Raw genomic sequence first — 27967 nt, 5'->3', positions numbered from 1 at the left:
AAGAAGTTTATTAACCCTTCAGGTGTTTCACAGGAATTTTTTGAATGTTTAAAAAAAAACAAAAAAAAAAAATTTAACTTTTTTTCACAAAAAATTAACTTTAGCTCCAATTTGTTTTATTTTACCAAGAATAACAGGAGAAATTGGACCCCAAAGGTTGTTGTACAATTTGTTCTGAGTATGCGGATACCCCATATGTGGGGGTAAACCACTGTTTGGGTGCATGGCAGAGCTCAGAAGTGAAGGAGCGCCATTTGACTTTTCAATGCAAAATTGACTGGAATTGGAATAAGGATCTTATCTAGATGTGTGGTGAGCACTTTGACCCACCAAGTGCTTCACAGAAGTTTGTAATGTAGAGCTGTAAAAATAAAAAAATCATATATTTTCACAAAAATGATATTTTCACCTCCAATTTTTTATTTTTCCAAGGGTAACAGAAGAAATTGGACCACAAAATTTGTTGTGCAATTTTTCCTGAGTACGCCGATACCCCATATGTGGGGGTAAACCACTGTTTGGGCGCATGGCAGAGCTTGGAAGGGAATGAGCGCCATTTGGAATGCAGACTTAGATGGATTGGTCTGCAGGCGTCACATTGTGTTTGCAGAGCCCCTGATGTACCTAAACAGTAGAAAGTCCCCACAAGTGACTCCATGTTGGAAACTAGACCCTCCAAGGAACTTATCTAGATTTGTTGTGAGAACTTTGAACCCCCAAGTGTTTCACTACAGTTTATAACAGAGAACCGGGAAAATAATAAATCTTTTTTTTCCACACACATTATTTTGTAGCCCCCGGTTTTGTATTTTCCCAAGGGTAACAGGAGAAATTGGACCCCAAAAGTTATGGTACAATTTGTCCTGAGTACACTGATACCCCATATGTTGGGGTAAACCCCTGTTTGGGGCGCATGGGAGAGCTCGGAAGGGAAGGTGCACAGTTTTACTTTTTCAACGCAGAATTGGCTGGAATTGAGATCGGATGCCATGTCACGTTTGGAGAGCCCCTGATGTGCCTAAACAGTGGAAACCCCCCAATTCTAACTGAAACCCTAACCCAAACACCCCTAATCCCAACCCTAGCCCTAACCACACCCCTAATCCCAACTGTAAATGTAATCCAAACCCTAACTTTAGCCCCAACCCTAACCCTAACTTTAGCCCCAACCCTAACCCTAATGGGAAAATGGAAATAAATAAATTTTTAAAATTTTATTATTTTTCCCTAACTAAGGGGGTGATGATGGGGGTTTGATTTACTTTTATAGCGGGTTTTTTAGCGGATTTTTATGATTGGCAGCCGTCACACACTAAAAGACGCTTTTTATTGCAAAAAATAGTTTTTGCGTCTCCACATTTTGAGAGCTATAATATTTCCATATTTTGGTCCACAGAGTCATGTGAGGTCTTGTTTTTTGTTGGACAATTTGACGATTTTATTGGTATTATTTTCGGGCACGTGACATTTTTTGATCGCTTTTTATTCCGATTTTTGTGAGGTAGGATGAACAAAAACCAGCTATTCATGAATTTCTTTTTTGCAGTGCGCTTATACTGTTCCGTGTTTGGTAAAATTGATAAAGCAGTTTTATTCTTCGGGTTAGAACGATTACAGCGAAACTTCATTTATATCTTTTTTTTATGTTTTGGCTCTTTTATACGATAAAAACTATTTTATATAAAAAAAAATAATCGTTTTTGCATCGCTTTATTCTGAGGACTATATCTTTTTTATTTTTTCGTTAATGACGCTGTATGGCGGCTCGCTTTTTGCGGGACAAGATGACGTTTTCAGCGGTACTATGGTTATTTATATCCGTCTTTTTGATCACGTGTTATTCCACTTTTTGTTTGGCGGTATGATAATAGTGTTTTTTTGCCTCGGTTTTTTTTTTATTTATACGGTGTTCACTGAAGGGGTTAACTAGTGGGACAGTTTTATAGGTCGGGTCGTTACGGACGTGGCGATACTAAATATGTTTACTTTTATTGTTTTTTTTTTTTTATTTAGATAAAGAAATGTATTTATTGGAACAATATAAATATATAAATATTTATTTAGGATTTTTTTTTTATTTACCAAACATTAATTGTAGGGAAGGAAAGTATTATTGAATATGCATATAGCAGCGGTATGATATACTTTACCCTGAAGGTCGTCTTCCAGCGATACATGGTTACGATTTGTTTGTGGTGAATTCCTATTCTCATTCTTAGTATTTGATGTATAGAACCTGTTAGTAATCTATGTGTTGTAGTGTCAGTGTTTACGTCAGTGTAATATACTTTTTATTTTAACATTTAAAAAAAAGTCTTTTACATCTTCTATTGCAACAGAGGAGAAAACTGGATGCTGTTTATTACTATATGCGTAGTCTAGCTGCCAGCAACCCAATCCTCACCGCCAAGGAAAGCCTCATGAGTTTGTTTGAGGAGACAAAACGGAAGGTAAGCTGCCACATGTTCATGAGACGTATGTCCTGGTACACGACACTGTACCCTACGGAAATACAAATTGATTTTAAATAGTGATGTCAGATTCATGTCTTTTTGCTTTAGCACATTCGCATCGCATCACATTCCTCCGACTGTCCGAGGCTCTCCCAACCCGGGTGTGACAGCTGCATAGAAATACATGCTGTCATGCCCTTAGGTCAGGAGCGCCGACAGCTAGTCCGAAGATTGCATTGCACGAGTAATATGGCCGTCTGACTGCCTGAGTGTTTTTTTTTTTTTTTTAAATCCATTATACCATTGATGGCAAACCTTTCTGAGACAGAGTGCCCAAACTGCAACCTAAAACCCATTTATTTATCACGAAGTGCCAACAGGTCAATTTAAATTATCAATGTGCAATAACACACTGGAGGTCAAAGTTCCATAAAATATAGAAAAACTTTACTAATTACAATAATAAAAAACAGACAAAATATAAATAAAGAGGAGATCTAAGCAAAAAACTCCAGGAATCTGGAATACATCATTCCCATCATGCTAAGAGTAATCACTTGAATAGGAAAAAGATGGTATACAATTTCCGATATATCGCAATAAAAGTGGGAGTGTTGAAAAAAATAAACAGTAACAATCTCAGAAACAGCTAGACATGAGCTGAAACAAGGAAATACACGTCTGCCCCATAATACAATCTATGAATCGGCATGCCGTTAATCAACAGTATCAGGTACATAGCATAAATGTAGCAAAAAATACAGATGCCAGAACCTGTAGTGAGTCCCCAATGCATGTTTTGCTGTGGCTTTGTCAAGGGGTGTTTTTATTACAACAGGGCAATTTTAACCTAAATAACAGAACTTTAACTTTTGGCATGCTTTTGATTAATTAATGTGATTTTTGCTGTTGCATGCATGTTGATAACTTGTCTACCCTTGGCTCATACTTTGTAATTAGATAGATAGATAGATAGATAGATAGATAGATAGATAGATAGATAGATAGATAGATAGATAGATAGATTGATTGATTTTAGCATGGAATGCAAGCAGATTCCACCCTGAAATCCACTGCTACATTTCAAATTGTGAATATCTCTAATCTCTAGCCACAGTCACACAAATGTGATAACACTGTATCTGGCTGCTGCTGACTTCTGAATCATGGGCTGGCTTGGATTGGAGATAGCTGGCTTGGGAAGCTGGCTGGCTTGTGGATAGCAGCTGGCAAGAATGGCAGGCTAGGAGGCTTCACCGTAAACTGGAAAAGTATAAATATTTGCTACGGCTCTACATTTGAAAAATATATACTGTATAAAACTTAAATGGGACATGTCAAAACTTTAGATCGCTGGTGGTTCAGGTGCTGAGATTGCTAACAACCGCCTAACTTGTAAGGCTATGTTTCCACGGTCAGTAAATGCTGCGGATTGGACGCTATGTACAGCCGCAGCGTCCAGATGTTACAGCATAGTGGATGGGATTTTATGAAATCCCATCTCCACCACGCGTGCAGGTTACGCCTCTGGCCTCCCTGCGTATACGCACATGCGGCGCGTCTTTCTAGACCGTAGCATGTCTATTTATCTTGCGCAGACCCTCAGTCTCCGCAAGATAAATATCACTGTGCAATGTATAGGATGCGGTGATTCCGCGTAGGTCAATGAACACTTACGGAATCAACTCGCGTACAAAAGCCGGCAACACTTTGGACAGAGCTGCGTCCAAAGCTCTGCCGGTTTGTGCCTGTGGAAACATACCCTAACAGGTACACACTTTATCTTTTAATTACTGTGCTCACCACCTGCCTAATTAGAATGGTCTCACAGCCAGTAGTTATGTTCCCATCCTGGTTCCCTTCTTGTAGTTATGTCCACTATCCTGCTCCATTTCTTGTAATAATGTCCACCATCATGATCCCCTTCTTGTAGTAATATCCCATCCTGATCCCCTTCTTGTAACGGTACCCATCCTGCTGCCCTTCTTGTAGTAATGTCCCCCTATCATGATCCCCTTCTTGTAGTATTGTCCCTCATCATGATCCCCTTCTTTTACTAATGTGCCCCATCATAAGCCCCTTCTTTTAGTAATGTCCACCATCATGATCCCTTCCTGTAGTAATGTCCCATCCTGATCCCCTTCTTGTAGTAATGGTCCCCATCCTGCTCCCCTTCCTGTAGTAATGTCCCCATCCTGCTCCCCTTCTTGTAGTAATGCTCCCCTTCTTGTAGTAATGTCCCTCATTCTGCTCCCCTTCTTGTAGTTATGTGCCCCATCATGATCCCCTTCTTTTAGTAATGTGCCCCATTATGACCCCCTTCTTGAAGTAATTCCCCCCATCATGATCCCCTTCCTTTAGTAATGTGCCCAATCATGATCCCCCTCTTTTAGTACTGTAACCCATCATGATCCCTTTTTGTAGTAATGTCCCCCGTCATGATCCCCTTCTTTTAGTAATGTGCCCCATCATGATCCCCTGGTAGTAATGGTCCCCATCCTGCTCCTCTTCCTGTAGTAATGTCCCCATCCTGCTTCCCTTCTTGTAGTAATGCTCCCCTTCTTGTAGTTATGTGCCCCATCATGATCCCCTTCATGTAGTAATGTGCCCCATCATGATCCCCTTCTTTTAGTACTGTGCCCCATCATGATCCTTCTTTTAGTAATGTGCCCCATCGTGATCATAGTAATGTCCCTCATCCTGCTCCTCCTCTTTTAGTAATGTCCCTCATCCTGCTCCTCCTCTTTTAGTAATGTGCCCCATTATGATCCCCTTCTTTTAGTACTGTGCCCTATCATGATCCCCTTCTTTTAGTACTGTGCCCCATCATGATCTCCTTCTTTTAGTACTGTGCCCCATCATGGTCCCCTTTATGTAGAAATGTGCCCCAACATTTGTGGCCCCTGTATGTTTAGAAATAAAAAGGAAAAAAAAAATCATACTCACCTTCTTGCTCTCGCTCCACTACTCATCTGTCTTCTGGCAGTTCCCACGCGGCTGCGGCACAAGATGGCATGACATCATTTGATGGATTTAAAAAAACAAAAGAAAATAAGACATGTAATACTCTGAGAAAACGAAAAATAATTTTGATTAAAAGAGAACGAAGTCTCAAAGTATTGGCTCACATTTGAAGACCCCTTTAATTAAATTATAAACCTTTATCAACCATTTGTAAAAGGACTAATAACATGCAAGACACACACTTAAAATGTGACAAATTAAATAGATAATACTGGGATACCTTATGTTTAATACCATTTCTTACATACCTGCCTAACAGCGGAGGTTGCCACCCTTATTACGGTATATGACAATGACGGGACCGCCCCTTGGCAGCTCTCCCTTAATTCCCTAGTATGCCCTATTCATTGCTAGTTTAATCAACAATATATAGTGTCCCCATAATTATATTGTATAAATTTTAATATGTTCCACTAAATGTACAAACATATAGACAAGTAGGAACAAAAGGGGCCACAAACAAATAGCGCTGCATAGATTTATGAACTGAGAAATGCTCCCGCACTTAAACAAGTACACATCAGCCGATTGGAGCAAGAGAAGGGAATCATAAAAAAAACTGGAAGGAGAATAAACCCAGGTATCTTAGACAATAATTAAGCCAGACAGTTTAAATTGAAAGTACTAATTGTTCCTATTTTGTCCTAATATCTGGATCTCTGCCTAAACAGCTGAGGTTGGCACCGTCTGTAGGCGGGAATGGCGCCACCGCTACATGGCGGCTGTCCCTAGGACGTCTCGCATTGCCCTTAATATGAAAATATACAATGTATGCAATATTGATACATATAACTTGTAAAGCGACCATGCATTAAAATATCAGTGTCCTGATCAGTGTCATGATACTCTTGTCATGAAGATTGCAGAAGGGCAAATGTTATCCCTATCTTCAAAAAGGAAAGAATATGAAACCAGTAAATTACAGGCCAGTGAGCCTTCCATACCAGGAAAGATCTTTGAGCAAATTATTAAACAGCATAGCATGTATGTAAGTACTTAGATAAGAATACAGTAATTAACCGGAGCCAGCATGGGTTTGCAGCAAACAAGTCATGCCAGACTAATCTAATTTCTTTCTATGATGGAATCACTGACTGGGTTGATCAGGGAAATGCAGTAGATATAGTATATCTCGACTTCAGCAAAGCATTTGATAAAGTATCTCATACTATCCTTATTGAAAAAATGATGGGAGTATGGGATTGATAAGGCTACGGTTAAGATTAGTCAACAACAGTGATGGTAGCATTGTCAGTATATAAGGTATCGGACTATAATGGACAGGTCGTCATAAGGAGAGACATGAAAAAGGAAAGGAAGAACAATCGCAAAGTCCAAAATGTAATAAAAAATATAATCACTTTAGTATAGCAAGTAATGGTAAACTGACTGAACAGAGAACTAGTCTGAACTGGTGCTAACCAACAACAACTTACATAGCAAATAGATAAATGGCTGCACTCAGACTAAAGCAAGGGAATGTGTGATACCTGAAATGTGAATAGCATAATGGCTGGTGAAATCTATGCAAACACACATGAGATGCTTAGCACAAAATTTGGCCAAAAAATGTGAGCCCATCCACCAAAGTCAAGGTAACCTCATGGATCGGATGTGCTAAGCATCTCGTGTATTTTCATATATTTCACAAGCCATTATGCTATTCACATGTCATGTATCACACATTCCCTTGCTTTAGTACAATTGAGTGCAGCCATTTATCTATTCGCACTTTAGTATAGCACATAACTACAGGATAGATGACGGGGAAAAAGTGCATATGTGTGGTAAAAAGGTGCATGGAAACACTGAAAAGAGCTCAAGAACCCGCCACCTCTCGTGGCAGCCTGTTCCACTCATTGATCCCCCTCACTGTCAAATGTTTTTTCTAATGTCTCTCATCCCATTGCTTCTAGTCTTTCCTTGTGCAAATGAGAATAAAGCTCATCCCTCTCAGCTTTATCAGGAAGAACTCATTATTGGAGACTTGAACTAGCCTGATATAAATTGTGGAGCAGAAACCTTCAGCTCCAGCAAAGGAGACAGGTTTTTGACAATATAAAGACCGTTATCTTTCACAACTGGTTCAGGATCCAACGGGGGTGGGGTCACTTCTCAAACTTATTTTAACCAATAGGATAGACAGAATGTCAAGTGTATGGGTTGGGGGGACACCTGGATAATAGTGATCGATCACAAAATAATAATTCTTCACTTATCCTTTAATAAGATGTATAGTAGAGGTGCTTCAAGGACATTAAACTTCAGGAAGAGTTGATCTTAGTGCAATAAACTGGGGTGATGTCCTTGACATTAAAAGTACTCAAAACAAATGGGGAATTGTTATAAACCTGCGCCCAACATATGCTCAATTGGAATAAGATAGAAATAGAAGAAAGCGAATATGGCTGAATGGAGCTTTAAGGGGCACAATAAATTACAAAAAAAAAGCAAGAGAAAAATCAAGGCAGCACAATTGAGACAGCGACTCATTGATAAAGAAAGGAAGTAATCTAGAAATATTCTTAGACTGTGTAAAAAGTAGGAGACTCAAAAATAATCTGGGTGAAATGATGGAAGTGGGTGAGGGAAAAGCAATTCTACAAAATGCCTCCTTCTCTACTGCATTTATACAAGAAAATCTTAAGACTGGTCACATGAATTCTATAAATTCTCCTTGAAATGTCGCCTGCATAACCCAGCAGGCAGTACGGAGCCGCCAGAAAATCGCTATAGTTGACAAATCACCAGGCCAGGATGGCATACACCCCAGAGAAGAGCGGGCAAAGCATACAGACTCTAGATGTGCAAAGCTGGTAGAGACTTCCTGCAAGTAACTTGAAGCAGTAATTGCAGTGAAAGGTGGTCCTACAAAGTATTGACTCAGGGGCGGAATACAACTCCACGTCACTGGCTTCAGATTTATATTTTTAAAATATTTGGAAAACCATGTATCGTTTCCTTTACTTTGCAAAAATACATGATACTTTGTGTTAGTATCTAATATATAATTGCCTAGAATACTACTTCCTGCAATTTGTGCCAACTTCCTGTCCGGAGATAATGTCCGGAGCTAATGTCCGGAGATAAGTGACGTCAACAGTGTCTAGTGTCTGATTGGTTGCCGCCTGCTGCGAGCGACCAATCAGAAACGTGCCGTACTGTGACACACTCCGCCCGCCATTTTGGTGTGATTTTTGAATTTTTACCTCACAGCAAGTTTCTACTGCGTGGAGGCGGGCCCAGTGACGTTGCTCTTCAAGCTCCTGCCGAATTTCGTCAAAAAAATGATAATACCATTTACCAAAACTATATATATTTAGTTGTGAAGTGGTTCAGTGACATTTTCACACCAATTTTGAACTTTTGTTTGGTGTTTTCTCCATATACTGCCTATTATTCACTGACTGTTATACTGAGAGACTGCCGTTTATTAACCTCTTCTTTGCCACATTGGGTATATTGCTCTATTATTTGCCACATAAGGACATTGTCCATTATTGCCCAGCAATTTCTCTGCAATATAAACTGCCTATTTATTAATATCTGCATTCCTGCAAAGAACTATTGCCTATTATTAACTGGGTATTTTCCTACTACCTGACATTGTTCTTAAGCAAAGAACCGTTGTTGTGGCATTTGCCACAACACGCAAAGTTGTCGTCTGATGTCTTTCATCCCTCCCCTCATAAGCATGTTCATGGATCCTGTGTAACTGTACCTTAAATAACAAGAATTGTCAAGAGCTGGTGAGTGCAGCCATTTTTTGTTCTTTCTTACTATTATTTATTAATTGTATTATTCTTACATTTGAATAAATAAAGTATATATGGATTCTAGACTCCCGATTCTTTAGAATCGGGCTGCCATCTAGTATTATATAAAATCCCAATAAAATACATTTAAAGAAGTTGTGCACTACTTGAACAACTTCTTCACATACCCCTCCCTTGACCCCATAAAATAATAAAGCTTATACTCGCCTCCTGCGCCGGCGCCGTTCCCACGGTATCTGCACTCGCTCTCCCTGGGGCTGTCATGCGGTGAAGTGACACATGATGCCGGCGCCCAATCAGCACTGGCGTCACTGTCCCCGCCTCCTGTTGAATTGAGCAGGAAGAGTAAGTCAGAGTTCAGCTGTAGCCCGCTCTTCCTCTTCATGGTGGATTTCTCCAAAGGCGGAGACAGTGACGCCAGCGCTGATTGGTGCCGGCATCACGTGTCACAATACCGCCCCGGGGAGAGCGAATGGCGACACTATGGGAACGGCATCAGCACGGGAGGGGAGTATAGGCTTTATTATTTTATGGGGGACAAACATTTTGATCAAGAAGGGGTTGTCCTAGTAGTGAATAACCCTTTTAAGTTTGTGGGTGTAATGTGAAAAAATTGGAAAAGTTCATGTAGTATGAATACTTTTCAAGGCAGTGTGGGCGACAACTGTGACAATAAATGATCTTAAATCAACATCACAGACACTGATTCTTTACTGTAACAGCAGTGAGAATATGAAGCCATCTTCTACTAAGTGGTGTAAATTTTGATTCAAGTTTAAGCTGGACCTGGATGACTTTCTGAGGAATATAACGTTGCAGGCTATATGGGTTCTAGAGTCTGTGATGAAACGTTAATCCAGAGAACTTGTCTAATTGGTGTTTGTGGAATTTTTCCCCTAATATGGGGCAATTAACGTCTGCCTCATGGTGTTTTTGCCTTCCTCTGGAGTAGCATGTTAAAGTATACACTGAACTCAGTGAACTTGTGCCTTCTTTCCACCTAAGAACTGAACTGTATCCTGGAATACTGAAGTATTGTGGCATGTGGTACAGGGGACTAAGATAAAAAAGAAAAGTAATGAAAAAATTGAAAAATATTTAAAAGAAAAATAAATTTTAAAAATTGTCTCCAGAATTAAGAGGTTAATAATTGCAATAGTGTTGTATTAAATTATATCTTTACTGCAATTTAGGCCGAGCAAATGGAACAGAAACCAAAAAAGGATGCGGATGCCAACTCTCATCGTAATCCCACCGATGATTCCACCCGAATGGAGGTCTGGATCCACCCGACACGAGGAGGGGGTCCCAGAGGCAGCAGCCCTGGGACTGATGGCGTTGAAAGTCTTAGCCCTAGTGATGTGAGTATTGATTATTGTATCCTGTGCACTTACATGTATTCTATTATTTTTTGCATCCTTAAAGTTAACCAGTCGCTGTATATCTGTGATACCAGTGCTTGTAGTTGCACCCACCGTGCAATGTCACCTTTCCAAAGTGTCAAGCCAGAAAAGATGAACTCAGATGTCGTCATATGATCTGATCCCTCTCGGCATCTCTGAGATCTGGGGTCACAGACTGCGTCACTTTCCAGAGTTACTGACTGGCCAGGAACATGTGTCTGTGACTTTGTGAAACCAGGAACGTTCTTTTTAGCCCTCTGACCATTGAGATGTTTAGTGAATGTTGTTGTTTCTGATACTACAACTCTATAGCCGTGTTCACACCTAGTGTAAATGCTGTGTTTTTTTTCTATTGCTTTTCATCTGCATGTTTTCTGCAGGTGTCGACGCTAAACTACGCGATAAGAATCTTCTCTGGTTGTTGTTTTTCTGCATTTTTTCCCCTTTATTTGTTGAGGTTGTTATTGCAGAATTGAATCTGTGTTTTTTATAGTACAGAAAAGCTTTGATTCCCCACTTTTTTTTTTTTTTGTAGATGCGTTTTTTCCAGGCTCTCCATAAAGGCCTATAGATGAAAATACACCACAGTTCAACAGCGTCTTTAGATCCACACAGGGCAAGATTTTTCATGACATCACATCCACTTTGCTTGGATCGTGAAATGCAGAAGATATTCTGCCTAAAAAAAGCTCAGCAGGAAAAATCCAACACATTTTCACTATACGTGAAAATGGCAATAGCGCCATTAATTCCTGAGCACTTTACAGACATCATCATCCTAGGACTAATTCTTAGTCTACCAGAGATTTATTTTATAAATATCACTGTGTGACCTCAGTAGTCTTACGAAATAAAAGTAGATTATTATTATTATTTTTGAATGCGGCTCTCACGGTACTATTGTAGTATTTCACAGCTTTGATCTTGTGTAAAGGTTAGTGCAGTTTGTATCTTTGGCCACCGGGTGGTGCCGTGTTCCTCTGTGGACGGCCGTGCCTGATCTCTGCATGGCCGCTACTACAGTCGGGTCATAAGAGAATTATACACAGTTATTGCTTAATATTGTCTGCCGGATCTGAGATCCACAGCAAGGTAAGCTCAGGCCCTTGTCGGGGGGGATTGCACTACAAGAAGACCCATTTAGTTTAAAAATTCTCTGGATAGTTTTAGCAGACAAACGTGTTAATATGCAAATTAAGCGCTTGTAACATTGTGGGTGGGGCTGCGCGATCCTGTCCATCATGCATCCCATAGTTTTGGGGTGTTTAAAAAAAAAAAAAAGTCAGATCATCAAATCTCATGTTCTTTCTGTGCAGATTATTCTTGGCCATAAGTGTAAGTAACAGGTCTATCCGGGGGGCTCTGCACGGCTACTTCTCCCGTTTCGTGCCGCAGTTGCTTGCAGCATTGGTGCCCATATTTATTTACAAGCTGCGGCCGGTTGCCAGGCAGCCATAGCCTGATTGCGTGTGTGCTGGTTTGCTTTTAGAGGAACTACAGAGTAGAGGAAATAAGGTGCCCTGTTTCGTTGTAGCTGGTTAAAGCCGAAAACCACTTTCCCAGCGTGTGTGCGAGTGCGACGTGACTTCCACCATGCGCAGGGCCTGGTGTGACTCACCAGAGCATACCCACTTCCTCTTCCATCCACCGTGCCATGTCTGTCCCCCTACACTGACCTCGATGTGACTTATTACGTGAGCCTCAGACCTGGCCACAACACAGCTGCTCAGCTGATGAAAGCGCACACACTGCTCACTGCAAGCAAGTTCTCACCAAACCAATTCAAAAGCTTTTTCTATGTTTTTTTTTTAAAGATCTGCATTGACGTTGGGGTTCAAAATAGCCGTCTCGGGTCCTAAGGTGTAAGAACTGTCAGCGATAGGGCGCATACATGTAAGGCAGATTCCTTGCAGAAACATATGCAGAAAATCTATCCCAAACCTGATGCAGATAAATGGGACAGGAGGGGAAATGTCAGCACCAAGTCTGCACCGTGCGACCGTCTCATCTCAGCTGCTCAATGTGATGATTATGCAGAGTCAAAACAGCAGCCCCTTTTGCTTAGTTTATTGTTTTCATTGTAAACAAACAATAATTGAATTCTTTTTTAATATTTTCTTTTTTTCTTTTCTAATTTTAACTACTAACATTAATTTGGTTAGTACCACTCACTTTTCTATGGACGCTATCACTGGTACCAATCGGCAGATCCACGCACAGACTAGAACAGATACTTGGCACTTGTTTTACCTGTAGATGTCGGTCATCTTCACAGTGAAATGCAGTCACATTTTTTGGTTATATGGTTTGAAGACCTTTTTTTTTTACTTTTATGGACTAGAAGTGTATGTACATGTACATAAGGGTATATGCATATGTTCAGGATTGTTCGAGAATATGCTGCAAATACTGGAGTGTTGGCAGAAATAACACTGCATAGAATACTACATTTTTGATTATTTTTTGTTTGGTTTTGTGCTTTTTTTTAATGCATTTCTTATCCCATTTTATTCATGAGATTTTAGGAAACGGATTCATTTTTCTGGCACATAAAATGCAGTGTGTGAACATACCCTTCGGCATGTCTACTTGACATGACCCTCCACCCTGGGACTGAAAAGTGACTATACGTTTCTAACATAGTCTCACTACCCAGTGCTCCCCTTTTTGTCTCCCGCTGCCTCCTGTTCTTGGTTTACTGTTCCCCCTGCATCCAAGATGGCTGCTGCTGGACATGTGGGTGCATTGGTCTAAACCTTACCTCTCTTGCTTTTCCTGTTCTGTGGTACAGGATATCCTCAGAGGTCTTCTTCATGCTGCTCATTTATTTTCCATTACCACTGCTGTGGCAGTCTTGCAAACCGGGAGGGCACCAGGTAGGCAGACTATATATGAGAAATGTATAGTCACTAGTGATGAGCAAACGTGTTTTGATAAGGTGTTATCCGAGCATCCTCGTATGCTTAAAGAGTGTCTTCGGCATGCTGCAGAAATATAGTGAAGTCCCCGCGGCTGCATGTCTCGTGGATGATTGACAGCAGCAACACATGCAGGGATTGCCTAACAAACAAGCTATCCCTGCATGTTTTGCGGCTGTCGAACAGCAGCGGGGACGCAAACATATTTTTTGAGCATGTGGACGACCGTGTTCACACACGGCATGCTCAGATAATGCCTTGCGTTCGCTCATCACTAATATTCACCTTTCAGTCCTAGGCTGCCATCCTACACAGCAAAAGGGCATCACTCCTTAAGACCCCTTTATTTGTCTCGCATGAATGTGCGCTGCATCTTGCGAGATTGGTGATCTTAGCTTTTGATGTAAGGTGGGGTTCATTAATGATTCAAACGTTTTGAAGGCTTTTTTGTGATTTCTTCACATATACGCTTTTGGTGACCAAGATGCAATGTGTTGTTTGTATGATGTGCACACATAAGCTACACGTCGTCATTATTTAGGCATTCTTCCCCTACACTATGTTTACTGATTTTTTTTTACCTAACGGAAGCCTTTGAGCAGCCTTTTTCCGGGTGTCTTGTGTTTAGTTGTTTTTACTCTCCCTCCCCCTGGATGTCCATTCTGTGTCCCTCTCTGCGGGATGTATCCTGGATTCCCAGGGATCCTTACATCTCGGCTGCCTCTCTTCCTCTCGCTTTTCGTGTTGGAGGCTTAAAGCAGACTCTGGCTTGAGAAAGAGCAGATACAGAAATTTACGTCCAAAACTCAAGTATTGAAATTTCATCTTAAGACACAATTTCTTCCCGGGGCCGCTGCGCACAATCCTTCCCTTATTTGGTGCCTTGTGCCTGCATGTAGGATTTTGCAGGTGTCAGACCGCAGGCGTGGCCCAAGGGGGTGGCTGCTTTTTAGCGTCTGTAACACCCCTACTATGTCAGGGCATCAATTGATTTCTTTTAGCCCTTGGTAAAGTTCTAGCCTAATACTATTTACTTAGTGTATAAATCATAAAGATTTTATGTTGATGGCAGCTCACCTTCATCAATTAATAATACAGTCATTAATAAATCCTGTGAAATATTCATCTTATGAGCTTCCCTTTAACCGCTTCACGACATCCGCGAGCCACAGAAGATGCGTTCCCACAAACCGCCAGTGCAGAGCCAGCGCGATTATCAACTGATGTCCGCTATATATCATAGCCGATCGCTGGCATTTAACTTTTCTGCCGCTGCCAATAGTGACAGCGACATTGATTGGCATATCAGAGGGAGGAAGCTCCCTCTCTGCTCCAGTCGGCAGTTGCGATCGCGTTGTGCCACTGCTCTCCATAGTGAACCTGAACCGAAAGATGGCCACGGTGCCACCCGTACGGTGGCCTGTAAGCTCCTGCTCAGAGTATGAGCTGACATGCCCTCCTGTCTGTGTGCGATGCACAGATCTAATGCCCTCCATTGCAGAATGTTAAATTGGCGCAGGGAAAATTAATATCTCATCCTGGGGCAAGGAAAAAAAGATGAAGAAACAAAAAAGTACCCATATTTGGGATCTTCGTGTCCGGAACGACCTATAAATTTGTCCCAGTAGTTAACCCCTTCAGTGAACACTGGGGGGGGGGGGGGGGGTTGGGGGTGGTGAGTCAAAAGTTGCTTTTTCATCATACTGGCATGCAAAAAGTGGAATAAAATGTTACCAAAAATGTAAATGTAAATAAAAATAGTATAGCTGAAAATATTATATTGTCCTGCAAAAAACAAACTGTCAAACAGCTCAATCAGTGGAGAAATAAAAAAGCTATAGCTCTCAGAATATAGCGATGCACAAACCATTTTTTTGCTTATAAAATTGTTTGTATTGTCTAAAAGCAGCAAAATATAAAAACAAGACAAATCTGATATCACTGTAGTTGCTCCGACCTCAAGAATAAAGTCGTTTAATCACTTATACCATACGAGAAATGGTGTAAAAAATAAATCCAATTCTTGATGTACTATTGATTTGTTAATTCTGCCTCCCAAAGATCGCAGTAAGGCTCGGCTCACATTTATCCTGCGCTCTGTGCTGAGCGCTTACACAGGGCTTTCCATGTAAATCCCTGAAATACGTGATTCAGACTGAGCCCCTGGCGGAAGATTCCCTATAATGAGGCAGATGGAGTCACACTGGATGCTGTCTGACCTACGATGCGGCGTGGTCAGTCTTTTTAGGCGCAGTCGACTACAGTTTTGTGCACTGCTGAACAGAGGCCAGACGGAGTTCAGTAGTACCGTATTTTCCGGCGTATAAGACGACTTTTTGACCCCTAAAAATTGTCCCAAAAGTCAGGGGTCGTCTTATACGCCGGGTACGGCGTGTGCAGGAAGCGATCCTGGATGTCGGCATGTGGTTCCCAGGGTCTGGAGGAGAGGAGACTCTCCTTCAGGCCCTGGGATCCATATTCATGTAAAAAATAAAGAATAAAAATAAAAAACATGGATATACTCACCCTCGGACGGCCCCTGGCTCACAGCACTGCTAGCGTCTGCCTCCGTTCCTAAGAATGGAGAGAGTGAAGGACCTTCTATGACGTCGCGGTCAGGTCAGGACCGCTCATGTGACCGCGACGTCATCGAAGGTCCTTCACTCTCTCCATTCTTAGGAACGAAGGCAGACGCTAGCAGCGCTGTGAGCCAGGGACCGTTCGAGGGTGAGTATATCCATGTTTTTTATTTTTATTCTTTATTTTTTACATGAATATGGATCTCAGGGCCTGAAGGAGAGTCTCCTCTCCTCTAGACCCTGGGAACCACAGGCCGTATAAGATGACTGGGCATATAAGATGACCCCCGTCTTATACGGTGGGTATATCCCAAATTCCATATTTTATATGGAAAAGTTGGGGGTCGTCTTATACGCCCAGTCATCTTATACACCAGAAAATACGGTAACTCTTCTGCCTCATGATAGTTACTGGGCGTCTCATCAAAATCTTGTCATTAGGAAATTTAGATGAAAGCCTCGATATAAGTGCTCAGCGTAGAGCACTGGATAAATGTGATCCCAAATGTTATGTAAAATGTTCCCAATAAAAACTTCAACTCCATCCATATAGTCCCCACTTGGGTCCTTGTAGCTTGTATGCTACTGGTAACACAAAGGCTCTGGAAAAGCTAAATGCCTCCCCCCAAAAGATAGCAAGGGAATTCTGCACTCCCAAATCCAAATGTCCCTCTCCTTTCTAAATGTGCCTAAACCACATTTAATGTCCACATATTTGTCAGTACTGTAGCAATAAGAGCCCGCTTATTTTACGTGTGCATGTCTCCAGAAGCAAAAGCTGGGCACTACGACAGCATATTTTCAATTTTCACTAACCAACATCTGTTGCGGTTTGTTTCTGGAAAACACCCATGGAGTCAAAATTGTCAAAATAGGTGGTCACTTGAGGGGGGTGATTATGCTTTCCTGCCACTTGGGGGCTCTGTATATGGAGTCCACAAACTATCATAGAAAAATCTGTGCTTCAAGAGTCAAATAGCGCTCCATCCCTCCTGACTCTCCACATGACTAAGCAGTACTGTACAGCCACATATGGGGTATTGCCACGTTCAGCAGAAATTGTGCAACAAATTTTGGTGCCATTTTTATTGATTTCCTCTTGTGAAATTGTAAAATCTGGAGCTAAAACAAAATTTTCATGGTAATGTAATTATTTTTTTCTTCACCACCCAATGGTATAAGGTTCTGTGACACACCTGTGTTGTCACTGCACCCTTAGATTAAATAACTGAGGAGTGCAAAATGGGGTCACTTTTGGGAGGGTTCTGCTGTTCTGGCACCTCAGGGTCTCTGCTAATGTGACATGGCATTTGCAAACCATAACGGCAAAATTTGCACTAAAATGTGGCGCTCCTTCACTTCTGAGCTTTGTACTGTGCATCAAAATGTTGCTTTAGCCCCAGATGTTTCATTTTCACAAGGGTAAACGGAGAAAATAAATGGTTCAATTTGTTGCACAATTTCTCCTGAGTTGGCCAATACCCCAGTATGTGGTCAGAAGCTTTTCATTTTTATTTTCACGGCTAAACGTTATAAAATTATTTGATGCACCTGTGGGTTGAAGATGGTCACCACACACCTAGATAAATTCCTGAAGGGTGTAGTTTCCAAAATGTCAGGGGTTTCCACTTTTTAGACACATCAGGGGCTTTGCAAACGTAAACGTAACTTCACTCCCTCTTTTCAGAACTCGGCAGTGCGCCTAAACAGTAGTTTTTCACCACTTTTGGGGTATCGGCGTACTCAAGAGAAATTGCACAACAAATTTCCATTTTCTCCTGTTACCCTTGGGAAAATCAAAAATTTGGTGCTAAAGCAACATTTTTTTTGGATAATGTAATATTTTTGAGAACTTTGGAAGTGGTACCTTAAAAAAAATAAATAAAAACAAATGGTTTTGTAATTTTTGTTTGAAAAATGAGAAATAGTTGATAGTTTTAACCCTTCTAACTTACTAACCAAAAAGGTTTTAAAAAAAAAAAATGATGGTGATGTAAAGTAGAGATGTGGCAATTATTAACTTTTATGTGGTACAATTTCCTGGTTTAAGCCCATAAAAATTAAAAATTGTGAAATTTTCACCAAATTTCCGATATTTTCACGAATGAACACAAAAATATTGAGCTAAATTTACCACTACTATAAAGTATAATGTGTCACTTAAAAAAAAAAAAAAATAGTGTCAGAATCACTGGGATATGTTGAAACATTTCAGAGTTATTAGCTCATAGAGTGACAGTGGTCAGAATTGAAGAAATTGGCTTGGTCAGGAAGGTGAAAACAGATTTCGGGGTGAAGGGTTAGGCTACTTTCACACTAGCGTTTTTTTTGCAATACGTCGCAATGCGTCGTTTATGGGAAAAACGCATCCTGCAAAGTTGTTTGCAGGATGCGTTTTTGCCCCATATATTAACATTAGCGACGCATTGCGACGCATTGACACACGTCGCAACCGTCGTGCGACGGTTGCGCCATGTTGTGGCCAACCGCCGGGAGCAAGAAACGTTACATGTAATGTTTTTTGCTGCCGACGGTCCGCCATTTCTGACCGCGCATGCGCGGCCAGAACTCCGCCCCCACCTCCCCGCACCTTACAATGGGGCAGCGAATGCGCAGGAAAAATGCATCCGCTGCCCCCGTTGTGCGGCGCATTCACTGCTAGCGTCGGAACCTCGGCCCGACGCACTGCGACGGGCCGTGTCCGATGCTAGTGTGAAAGTAGCCTTAAAGAGGTTGTCCCGCAATATAAAATTGATGCTTCTAGCCTTAGGGTAGTCCATCATTATTAGATTTATGTGGACGAGACAAGCGTTGGACACACACAAGCTCTGGGTGAAATGGCTGCAGCTCTCCCACCTGCGCTGATTCCTTAATTTTTTAGCAGCAGGTGTTGATTTTGAAGGGAATCTGTCACCAGGTTTTTACTCGCTCATCTGAGAGAAGCATAATGTTGTAAAAGAAACCTTGATTCCTGCAATGTGTCACTTAGTTTACTGGGTGCAGAGTTCTTAGATGTAGCCTGTGGCAGAGCTCAGAAAAATGACCCCCAGCCCTCATCTTTCTGTGTACATTGTTTATTGACTTAATAGCAGGGCTGTGGAGTCGGAGTTGTGGAGTCAGTGTCCATTTTGGTGGAGTCGGTATAAAATGGTCCGACTCCTAAAATATATATTACATTGGGTACAGTAGTAGAATGCAGAATGTTATGAAATGTCCTATAAATGTCTGTTGGGTTCCTGATCTAAGGATCTCAGCTTTTGGTTGAGATGAATCTGTGCTGCACTTTATATACATGCTCAGTAGTGGGGCAGTGCTTCGGAGTCGTGGATTTGGAGTTGGAAGTCAGGGAAATTGAGGAGTCAGTCTGTGTCGATGGTTTTGACTTACCGACTCCACAGCTCTGCTTACTAGTGAACTGCTTATCCTAGGGGGTCGGACCGGGGCTTGCATGAGCATTGGTCAGGGCTGTGATTTTTTTTTTCCTGGTGATAAAAGCTTCATTGTATGGAAACAGCACGCAGCCTAATAAGTGACATATTCCTGAAAATCTTTGTGCCTCATCTGCTACCTCATGCTGTCCTCAGATTACATAGCAAAAACCTGTTAACAGATTCCCTTTAAAACTCGATCCCATTGATTTGAGTGGACAGATCTGTAATGATCTCTAATATTATGCACATGAATGTGCAAGAGCTGCGCCTGGTAAGGAATGAATAGGACACATAAAGCACAGGAGATCCTTGCTTCTTCAAACTGCTGATTGGTGGATAGGTCTGGAGTCAAATCCCAGTGAACTGGAACGGGTTCCAGTGGTCTGACCACCTGCGATCCTTAAAGGGAACCTGTCACCTCCCCCTGGCATTTGTAACTAAAAGAGCCACCTTGTGCAGCACTAATGCTGCATTCTGACAAGGTGGCTCTTTTAGTTCGGGTCCCTGGCACTGCTGCGATAATCGCTTTTGAAATTTGTCCCTCATACCTGTGAAATCATCCGGGGGGCATTTCTTTCCCCCTAATCCAGACTCCTCACATCCGTCACTCAGGGCCTCTCTTGCTGCCGGGCGCCACAGCCACTTCCTTCAGTAGCGTCATTGGCGCCTGCGCTGTTATTTTTTTTTTTCGGGGCAGTTGCACTGTTCTTCGAACTTACAGCGCAGGTGCCAGGGACGCTAATGAAGGAAGAGGAGGCGGTGCCCGGCGCACAGAGGCCATGAGTGACGGCTGTGAGGTGTCTGGATTAGAGGGAAAGACCTGCCCCCTGGACGATTTCACAGGTAGGAGGGACAAATTTCAAAAGCGATTATCGCAGCAGTGCCAGGGACCCGAACTAAAAGAGCCACCTTGTCAGAATGCAGCATTAGTGCGGCACAAGATCGCTCTTTTAGTTACAAACGCCGGGGGGGAAGGGAGGGGGGTGACAGGTTCCCTTTAAGGTATCCCCTATATTATGGTGCATTCAAACTTGTACATCACTATTAAAGAATCATTCCAGCATTTTGTTTTTTTCTATTTTACTTCTTGAGTGATGTCACTAATCTAAGTTCCCTGACTCTAGTATTTTACTTACCAGTCGCTGTCGTCGTCTTTTTTTCGTCGCCACTCCGGTCATTTTCTGCAGCTTGTGACCAGCTGGTTTGCTCCAGTGTTTGTTGGGCGAGTCTGAAGTCACAACTCGGTGTAAGTCAATGACAGCCAGGACGAGGCCTTAACGAAGCTCTCGTAGACGTACATCAGGAGCTTGTGACTCTGACTTCCAGTCATTCAAAGGTTGTGATCACAAGATGGCGACCCGGGACCAGAGCGGCACTGGGAGCAGCTGAAGACAGCAGCTGGTGAGTTTGATGCTAGTGACAGGGAACTTAGATTAGCGGCACCACTCCAGTGCTGAAATAAAAAGAAAAGCCTGCAGTGGTGCTTTAGAGCTCGGCCTGTAGTACCAGATAATACCTTGCATTGATGACTGCTATGTTGTGTTGGCCTCTTCCTCAGCCTGAGGATAGAGGAGCAGCTAAATATCTGTAGGCCGGCAGGTAGCACTCTTTACTATAGGACGTGGACGTATATATGTGACTGATTTCTCTTCTATGTCTGGTAATGGTCTTTATATTTTTTTTCTGCTGGCTCCTTCTGTTTTCTTTGTTATTAGACACTGTTTTACCAGCCGGCAGAGGGTGTTGTTGTAAGGCGGGTTGCAGATTCTGCTCCTTAGAATGGCATGTGCCCATCCCAGCATGTGTGTGAGATTTAGGGCATGTCATTCATTTCCCATCCACAGCCATTCGCCCCCACATCCCCAGGCCAGGTTATTTCAGCACCCGGGACTCCACTCCTTTCCCAGAATGTCGAAGGTTTTATTGTTTTGTCTTTTTTTTCTTCATTTTTTTTTTCTTTCCCATGCAGCTGAACAAACGCTTCCTGCTCAGCTTCCTGCATGCCCAGGGGAAGCTCTTCACCAGGATTGGGTAAGTGTGCTGGATCTGTGTCTCATTTTCCGACATTATGCATCTCTCTGGAATGTCAGCCTCTTTGCAGCCAAGCTGTGTTTATAGCAGAGGGCTCGATGGGTGAAGCGCCCTCACTACTCCCCTGACATCACTGCGGAGTGATGTTCTCAGCTGGATGTGGGGATGATGGGCCGCAGACCCAAGTATGACCAGCCATGAGTGTGTCCGTCCCTAGACAAGCATCATTCATCCTGCATATCTGCACATCTCACATCTCTGGGGCTTAGAGATCATGTCACCAGGCCTCCTCCTCTCACAGCTATCGGGTTTCTATTAAATAGACATTAAAACAAAACATCTAGGTCTTTCTGATGCCCCAATATTAAGCCGCCTCTTATGGTTCCTTTAATACCTTGCATGGCATCTGCCTTGAGCTTCACCAGGGTGTACATAATATAAATGTATGCCCTCAGCATGTTTGCTTGCCTGACTTTTTTTTTCTTTTTATACAAGTTGCTGTTAATATGTAAAGAACCAGGTAAAACCTTTTTCCCCATTAGATCATATTGGTTTAGCTAAAAAAAATAAAACACAGACCATTTTAAAAAGGAACCGGACAGTAAGTTCAGCTTATAATTCTGTCCAGATTAAGTCCAGACCACTTCTAGCTACATTAACCAACAGGAACCAATATTTTCTTATTATTATTAAATATCAGAGATGCTTTTGTGGGTTCAGACTGTTGCCCCAAGAACATATTTGTCTGCACTGTTGAACCCCTTTATGCCAGATCAGTCTTGACACTGAGCTGGACGGAAAAACAATGTTGCGTACAGCATTTCTCAGTTCAGTTATGGCCACCGAGCCACTGCTCAAAGAGCATAACCTTGTCATCAGGAGCAATGAAACTGGCCAGATGCTACTAAGTGAGCTCTGCCGATGTGTATGGGACCATCTGATGTGTAAGGAACCATCTGAAAGAGCAGTAGCCAGATATTAAAAGGAATCTAAGAGCAGCACGACATTGGAGCGGAGTCCAGCGATGTGTCACTTGCTGGTCTGCTCTATTGCAGATCTGTCAGTGCTCTGAATGCTGAGCTCTGTATAACCCGCACATACCACTGTTTGGCAACTTTCTGTGTACACTGTACATTGGGAGAGAACTGCTGATCATTAGTAAGGCAGGGTTACACAAAGCAATTGATTAGGAGACACAAGACACCTAGTCCTGTACACTCCTTTTTATTGAAATGGCAACAGACAGCCATAGGTGACCAATGGAATTGGGGTCTCTATTTGTACCTGGTAACCATTTCCCTTTAAATACATGTGTCATAATATTCTGAAAAAAAGAGAAAGGACAGCACCTCCAAAAGTCATACGCTGATCTAAAGCAGCTAGTCAAAACTTTATATAACTGAACATGAGGTTCTTAGTTTAACATTCTGATCAGACTGTATGAAGCCCACTGCCACGTCACGGCAAACCTCGTATGGGTCCTACCGCCCTAACGGAGCGGAGCCCACCGCCACAGCAGCAATGCACCAGCAGGGCAGACGGCCTGGTGCCCCACAGCACCCATCTGATATTGATTACCTATTGTAAGTATGTTATCCATAGTATGCTGTCAGTTCTTCTAAAATCGTTGTGCCAAGTTAGCAAGTTATCACCTATCTGTAGGATACTTGATAATGTGCTAATTGTGGGGTGTCCCAAAACTCTCTCTGCCACAGCCCATTTAGGTAGAATGGCGGCTAAGCGTGCCCACCACAACATCATTGACGGCCTGTGGAGCTGTTGGGGATAGCGGCACACTCTGCTTCTATGGTTAGGTGATGACTGCACATGTGCACTTGGTACCACCTCTGTAATTGGGTACGTGTGACACTTATGTTCAAGTGGAATGGGCAGTATTGATTTTTTTTGTTTACTCTTAGGCTCTTGTAATTAATAGAGGATACTTTTAAAATACCTTGAATTAGAAATGTTTTTTGTTTCCCGCCTTGAATATATTCCTCTAAAAGCAAAATGGGTTATATGTGTAAGCTGCATTTCTGTTTTTCCTAATTAAAGTTTGTCACTCAAATTCCAGGAGATTTGGATTTCAGGAGTTTGGGAAAGCGGTGTGACAACTCCTGAGACTTTTACTGATGGGCATGTTTGTAGGGAACCGCTGTACTGCTTAACTTTTTTTTTTTTACTTTGTTTTTTCTTGCAGGATGGAAACTTTCCATGTTGTAGCAGAAAAACTTCTTAAGGAATTTAAAGCCCTTCTGCAGCACAGCCCATCTCCCATTGGCAGCACCAGGATGCTGCAGCTTATGGCTATTAATATGTTTGCTGTAAACAATTCTCAGATCAAAGGTAAGAAATAAATGTTTGTAAGTATATATTATGGCAAAATACACAAAATTCATTCAACTCATTTTTATTAAAGATTATACAACATAACAAGGTTACATAATAGAATAAAATAATTTCTCAATGCTCTTTAATACTGTCTGGCAAATTTAAGCCTACCCGTAACATACCATGAGTCTACTATACAGGACTCCCATGTCAGCCACCAAATATCACATACTTAATTCATGAGAGAATATCACCTAGAGACTAATGCGAGTCAAAGAAGAATCAAACCAAGGCTTCCATTGTCTATTTTTATATAACACCCTCTCATAGTAAGCTGCAGTTTATACCATATTGACCCAATGTCAAATCCACAGGGGTTTTCTATCCATCCACCTCATGGTGATAGCCTTGCTAGCCAAAATCAATGTTTCCCTGAGAATAGTGCGAGGGTGGTGAGGACAAGTCTCCTCATCAAGGATTCCAAATAAACAACACCCCTAAGGACAGAGCCGTTCAGGGGATTGTGTGATCTCGATGAGGATAACTAGAACCTCTTTCCAAAAGTCTGCAATAGGAGGGCAATACCACATCAACACGTGTAGATGTCAGGTAACATTGATGGACTATGTACATTTTTATTAGCCTGTTATTATTTGCTGGTGAAACATATTGTGGAGAGGTTAAGGCCTCGCTCCAATCCTCCTCTGACCAACCACCGCTTCAACCAACAATGGTGGTGATAAACACCTCCTGATTAGTAACTTGAGGTCTAAAAAGGGGGTCTAGTTGCAGATACTTAGCTATCCAGTGTTGTAGAAAGTGAAGTTGACCAGCTAAGTAGTATAATATGAAGTCCAGGAGTGCCACCACCCTCATCCCTGGACCTCTGTAGAGTGGTCAGTTTCAGTTTGAGCCCCATATGAAGGATGCTAAATAGGAGTTGATCATGGCAAAGACCTTTTGTGGGACTATGGAGGCTGAATCATACAAAGCATATAGGAATTTAGGGAGGACTATCATTTTAATGCCATTGATTCTACTGACAGAAGGAGGGCTCCCCACATTCAAATCAGGGGATATATTTTAATCGCAGAGTTGCGTATGGGGGTTTGCTATGTGTATATCTAGATATTTATATGGAATCTGTCACCCCTCGGGATGTATGTGACCTATTAATATGGGCATACAGGTAAAAGAAATGTTAAACTAGTCCTACCTGTATTCCTCATATTAGCGGTCTTGTTGCCCGGCGCTGGCTCAGAGCGACTACAGACTGCTGCTGCCGGCGATTCTGCAGCTGCACATTAACAGATCAGCTCTTCCTCTCCCGGGCTGCTCTGTTGACAAGGCAAGATTGTAGACTTTGATGGGACATGGCTGCTGATGTCATGCTGATTGACGGCCGGCTCCCTGCAGTTAGGCAACAGAGAGCTATCAATCAGCATAACATCGGCAGACATGCTTTGTCAACAGAGCACAGCGAAAGAGAAAGCGCTGCTCTGTCAATGTAACTTCAATGGAAGCTGCAGAATCATCAGCAGGAGTAGTCTTAAGAGTTGCGAATAATCCCTATAGGGGTTGTCTCATAATAAAAATGTTATCCCTATAATCCCATCCTCCTCCTCAGGGTTAGTCTAAGCTATATTTGTGCTCTGCTTTCACCAGAATAGCCGATCTGCACATGCTCAGTACAACTGTGGCTCATCCCGACCTCTAAATGTCAGGTGGTAAAAGTCATGATGGGCGATTTTGAATGATACGTCAAAAGAAGAAGAATGCGTCTGACAGCAGGATGTCTTGTACCTTACAGCAACATTGATTAGTTGGAGTTTTTCTCTTTTATATATAAATTAGAAAAATGTTTCTTCAGTTGCAATAGGTTAAATGTATTGTCCGGCCTTAAACTAAAAGTCCGCAGTCACTCTATGTGACTGCAGACTTGTGAATCCTCCCTTCCCGCCCACTGCATGCTGTGAGGATTCTACGGTGCCGTGAACCGCGGTCATGTGACCTCAAATATGTGATAGTCATATTCCCGACTAAATTTTGGCTAGAATAGTGCAGCCTCACTCAATGCAAGTGTATTGAGTGAGGCTGCACCCATTTAGATGGAAAGTGGCTGGGAGTCCTGCCGCTGCCAGCACTGAAGAATCCTCAGGAAGCACTCAGTGTGTACAATGTGAGAATTCACAAGTACAGAGATTCGTAGCCTTCAAGCTCTCCAGTAGCTCATGTCATTCATAGATCTGACTTAGTTTTCTTCTTACATTTGGCATATATACTGAGCAATCGCCTGCTGATTACAGTAACATGGCCATAGGCCCAGCTTTGTCCGAGACGATCAAAAAACTCTCTTTTAGCCTATGTCGGCGCACTGTGTCTGCCTAACTTTTTTTTAATTGTGTAGAAAAGTAGGCTTCACTTACATACATCAGTGTAGTATTGTGACCATAGCTTTACACCATGGGTCATCCTGTCTGAGAGGCGGAGCAGGGCACCCCGTGAGGACAGGGTGATCTGACCATGCCAGTCCACCTCACAGCTATGCAGCTGAAAGACATAACCTGGGACAGCTGGTTACAATGAGGGTCCCACTGACTTTTCCGTGGCAGATAATGTGTTACCTACATTGTGTTGTTTTTGTTTTAGTATAATACATGAATTTTAGAATGTAAGGAAAAAACAGTTTCAGACATTTTACATATAATATAGTGTGTGTGTATATGTGTATGTACATACACAAAGTCACGGCCGAAAGTGATGGCAGTCTTGAAATTGTTCCAGAGAACGAAGTATTTCTCCCAGAAAACTATTGCAGTTACACCTGTTTTGCTATACATATGTTTATTTCCTTTGTGTATATTGGAATAACGCACACAAAAAACACAAAGGGCAGAAGCTAAATTTCATAAAAAGCAGCAAAAATAGGCAGTACAAAATTTTTTGCATCTTTCCACAATTGTGGGTTAACAACTTTGTTTCAAGCATGTGATGCTCGTTTAACCCCTTTCTGCCATTGGATGTACTATTCCGTCCATGTGGGGTGGGTCCTACTTCCCATGGACAGAATAGTACATCCAGAGCGATCAGCCGCACTAACGGGGGGAGCGCGGCCGATCGCGGCCGGGTGTCAGCTGACTATCGCAGCTTTCAGAGCAGGCGCCGGGAAGTCTCCCTGCAGTGCCTGTCAGATCGCTGATCTGACACAGTGCACTGCAAAGTGTCAGATCAGCGATCTGACACTATAGTATGATGTCCCACCCTGGGGCAATGTAAAAAAAAAACAAAAAACATTTACATGTGTAAAAAAAAAATAAAAAAATTTCCTAAATAAAGAAAAAAAAAATATTATTCCATTAAATAAATTTCTTTATCTAAATAAAAAAAAAACAATAAAAGTACACATATTTAGTATCGCCGCGTCCGTGACGGCCAAACCTATAAAACCCACTAGTCCTACTAGTTAACCCTTCAGTGAACACCGTTACAAAAATAAAAGGAGGCAAAAAAACAACGCTTTATTATCATATTGCCAAACAAAAAGTGGAATAACACGCAATCAAAAAGACGGATATAAATAACCATGGTACCTCTGAAAACGCCATCTTGTCCCGCAAAAAACGAGCCGCCATACAGCGTCATCAACGAAAAAATAAAAAAGTTGTAGTCCTCAGAATAAAGCGATGCAAAAATGATTTTTTATATAAAATAGTTTTTATCGTATAAAAGCGCCAAAACATAAAAAATGATATAAATGAGGTATCGCTGTAATCGTTCTGACCAGAAGAATAAAACTGCTTTATCAATTTTATCAAATGCGGAACGGTATAAGCACCCCCCAAAAAAGAAATTCATGAATAGCTGGTTTTTGTTCATTCTACCTCACAAAAATCGGAATTAAAAGCGATCAAAAGATGTCACGTGCCCGAAAATGGTACCAATAAAAACGTCGACTTGTCCCGCAAAAAACAAGATCTCTGTGGACCAAAATATGGAAAAATTATAGCTCTTAAAATGTGGA

The 27967-nt window shown here is 41.9% G+C and overlaps 1 protein-coding gene across 2 annotated transcripts in view; it reads left to right on the top strand.

Annotated features, from left to right (window-relative positions):
* SMG6 (SMG6 nonsense mediated mRNA decay factor) overlaps positions 1-27967 on the top strand; it is a 349120-nt gene that overhangs the window by 29160 nt on the left and 291993 nt on the right. For both annotated transcript variants that reach the window (XM_069761370.1, XM_069761371.1), the window contains exons 7-10: positions 2340-2450; positions 10447-10614; positions 21554-21615; positions 23816-23961. In XM_069761370.1, coding sequence (XP_069617471.1) covers positions 2340-2450; positions 10447-10614; positions 21554-21615; positions 23816-23961 — 487 coding nt within the window. The remainder of the gene's footprint in view (positions 1-2339; positions 2451-10446; positions 10615-21553; positions 21616-23815; positions 23962-27967) is intronic.

The sequence above is a fragment of the Ranitomeya imitator genome, chromosome 3 (genome assembly GCF_032444005.1).
Source record: "Ranitomeya imitator isolate aRanImi1 chromosome 3, aRanImi1.pri, whole genome shotgun sequence".
NCBI lineage: Eukaryota > Metazoa > Chordata > Amphibia > Anura > Dendrobatidae > Ranitomeya > Ranitomeya imitator.
Note: the sequence above shows the minus strand (reverse complement) of the source record. Positions and strands in the feature narration are given on the sequence as shown.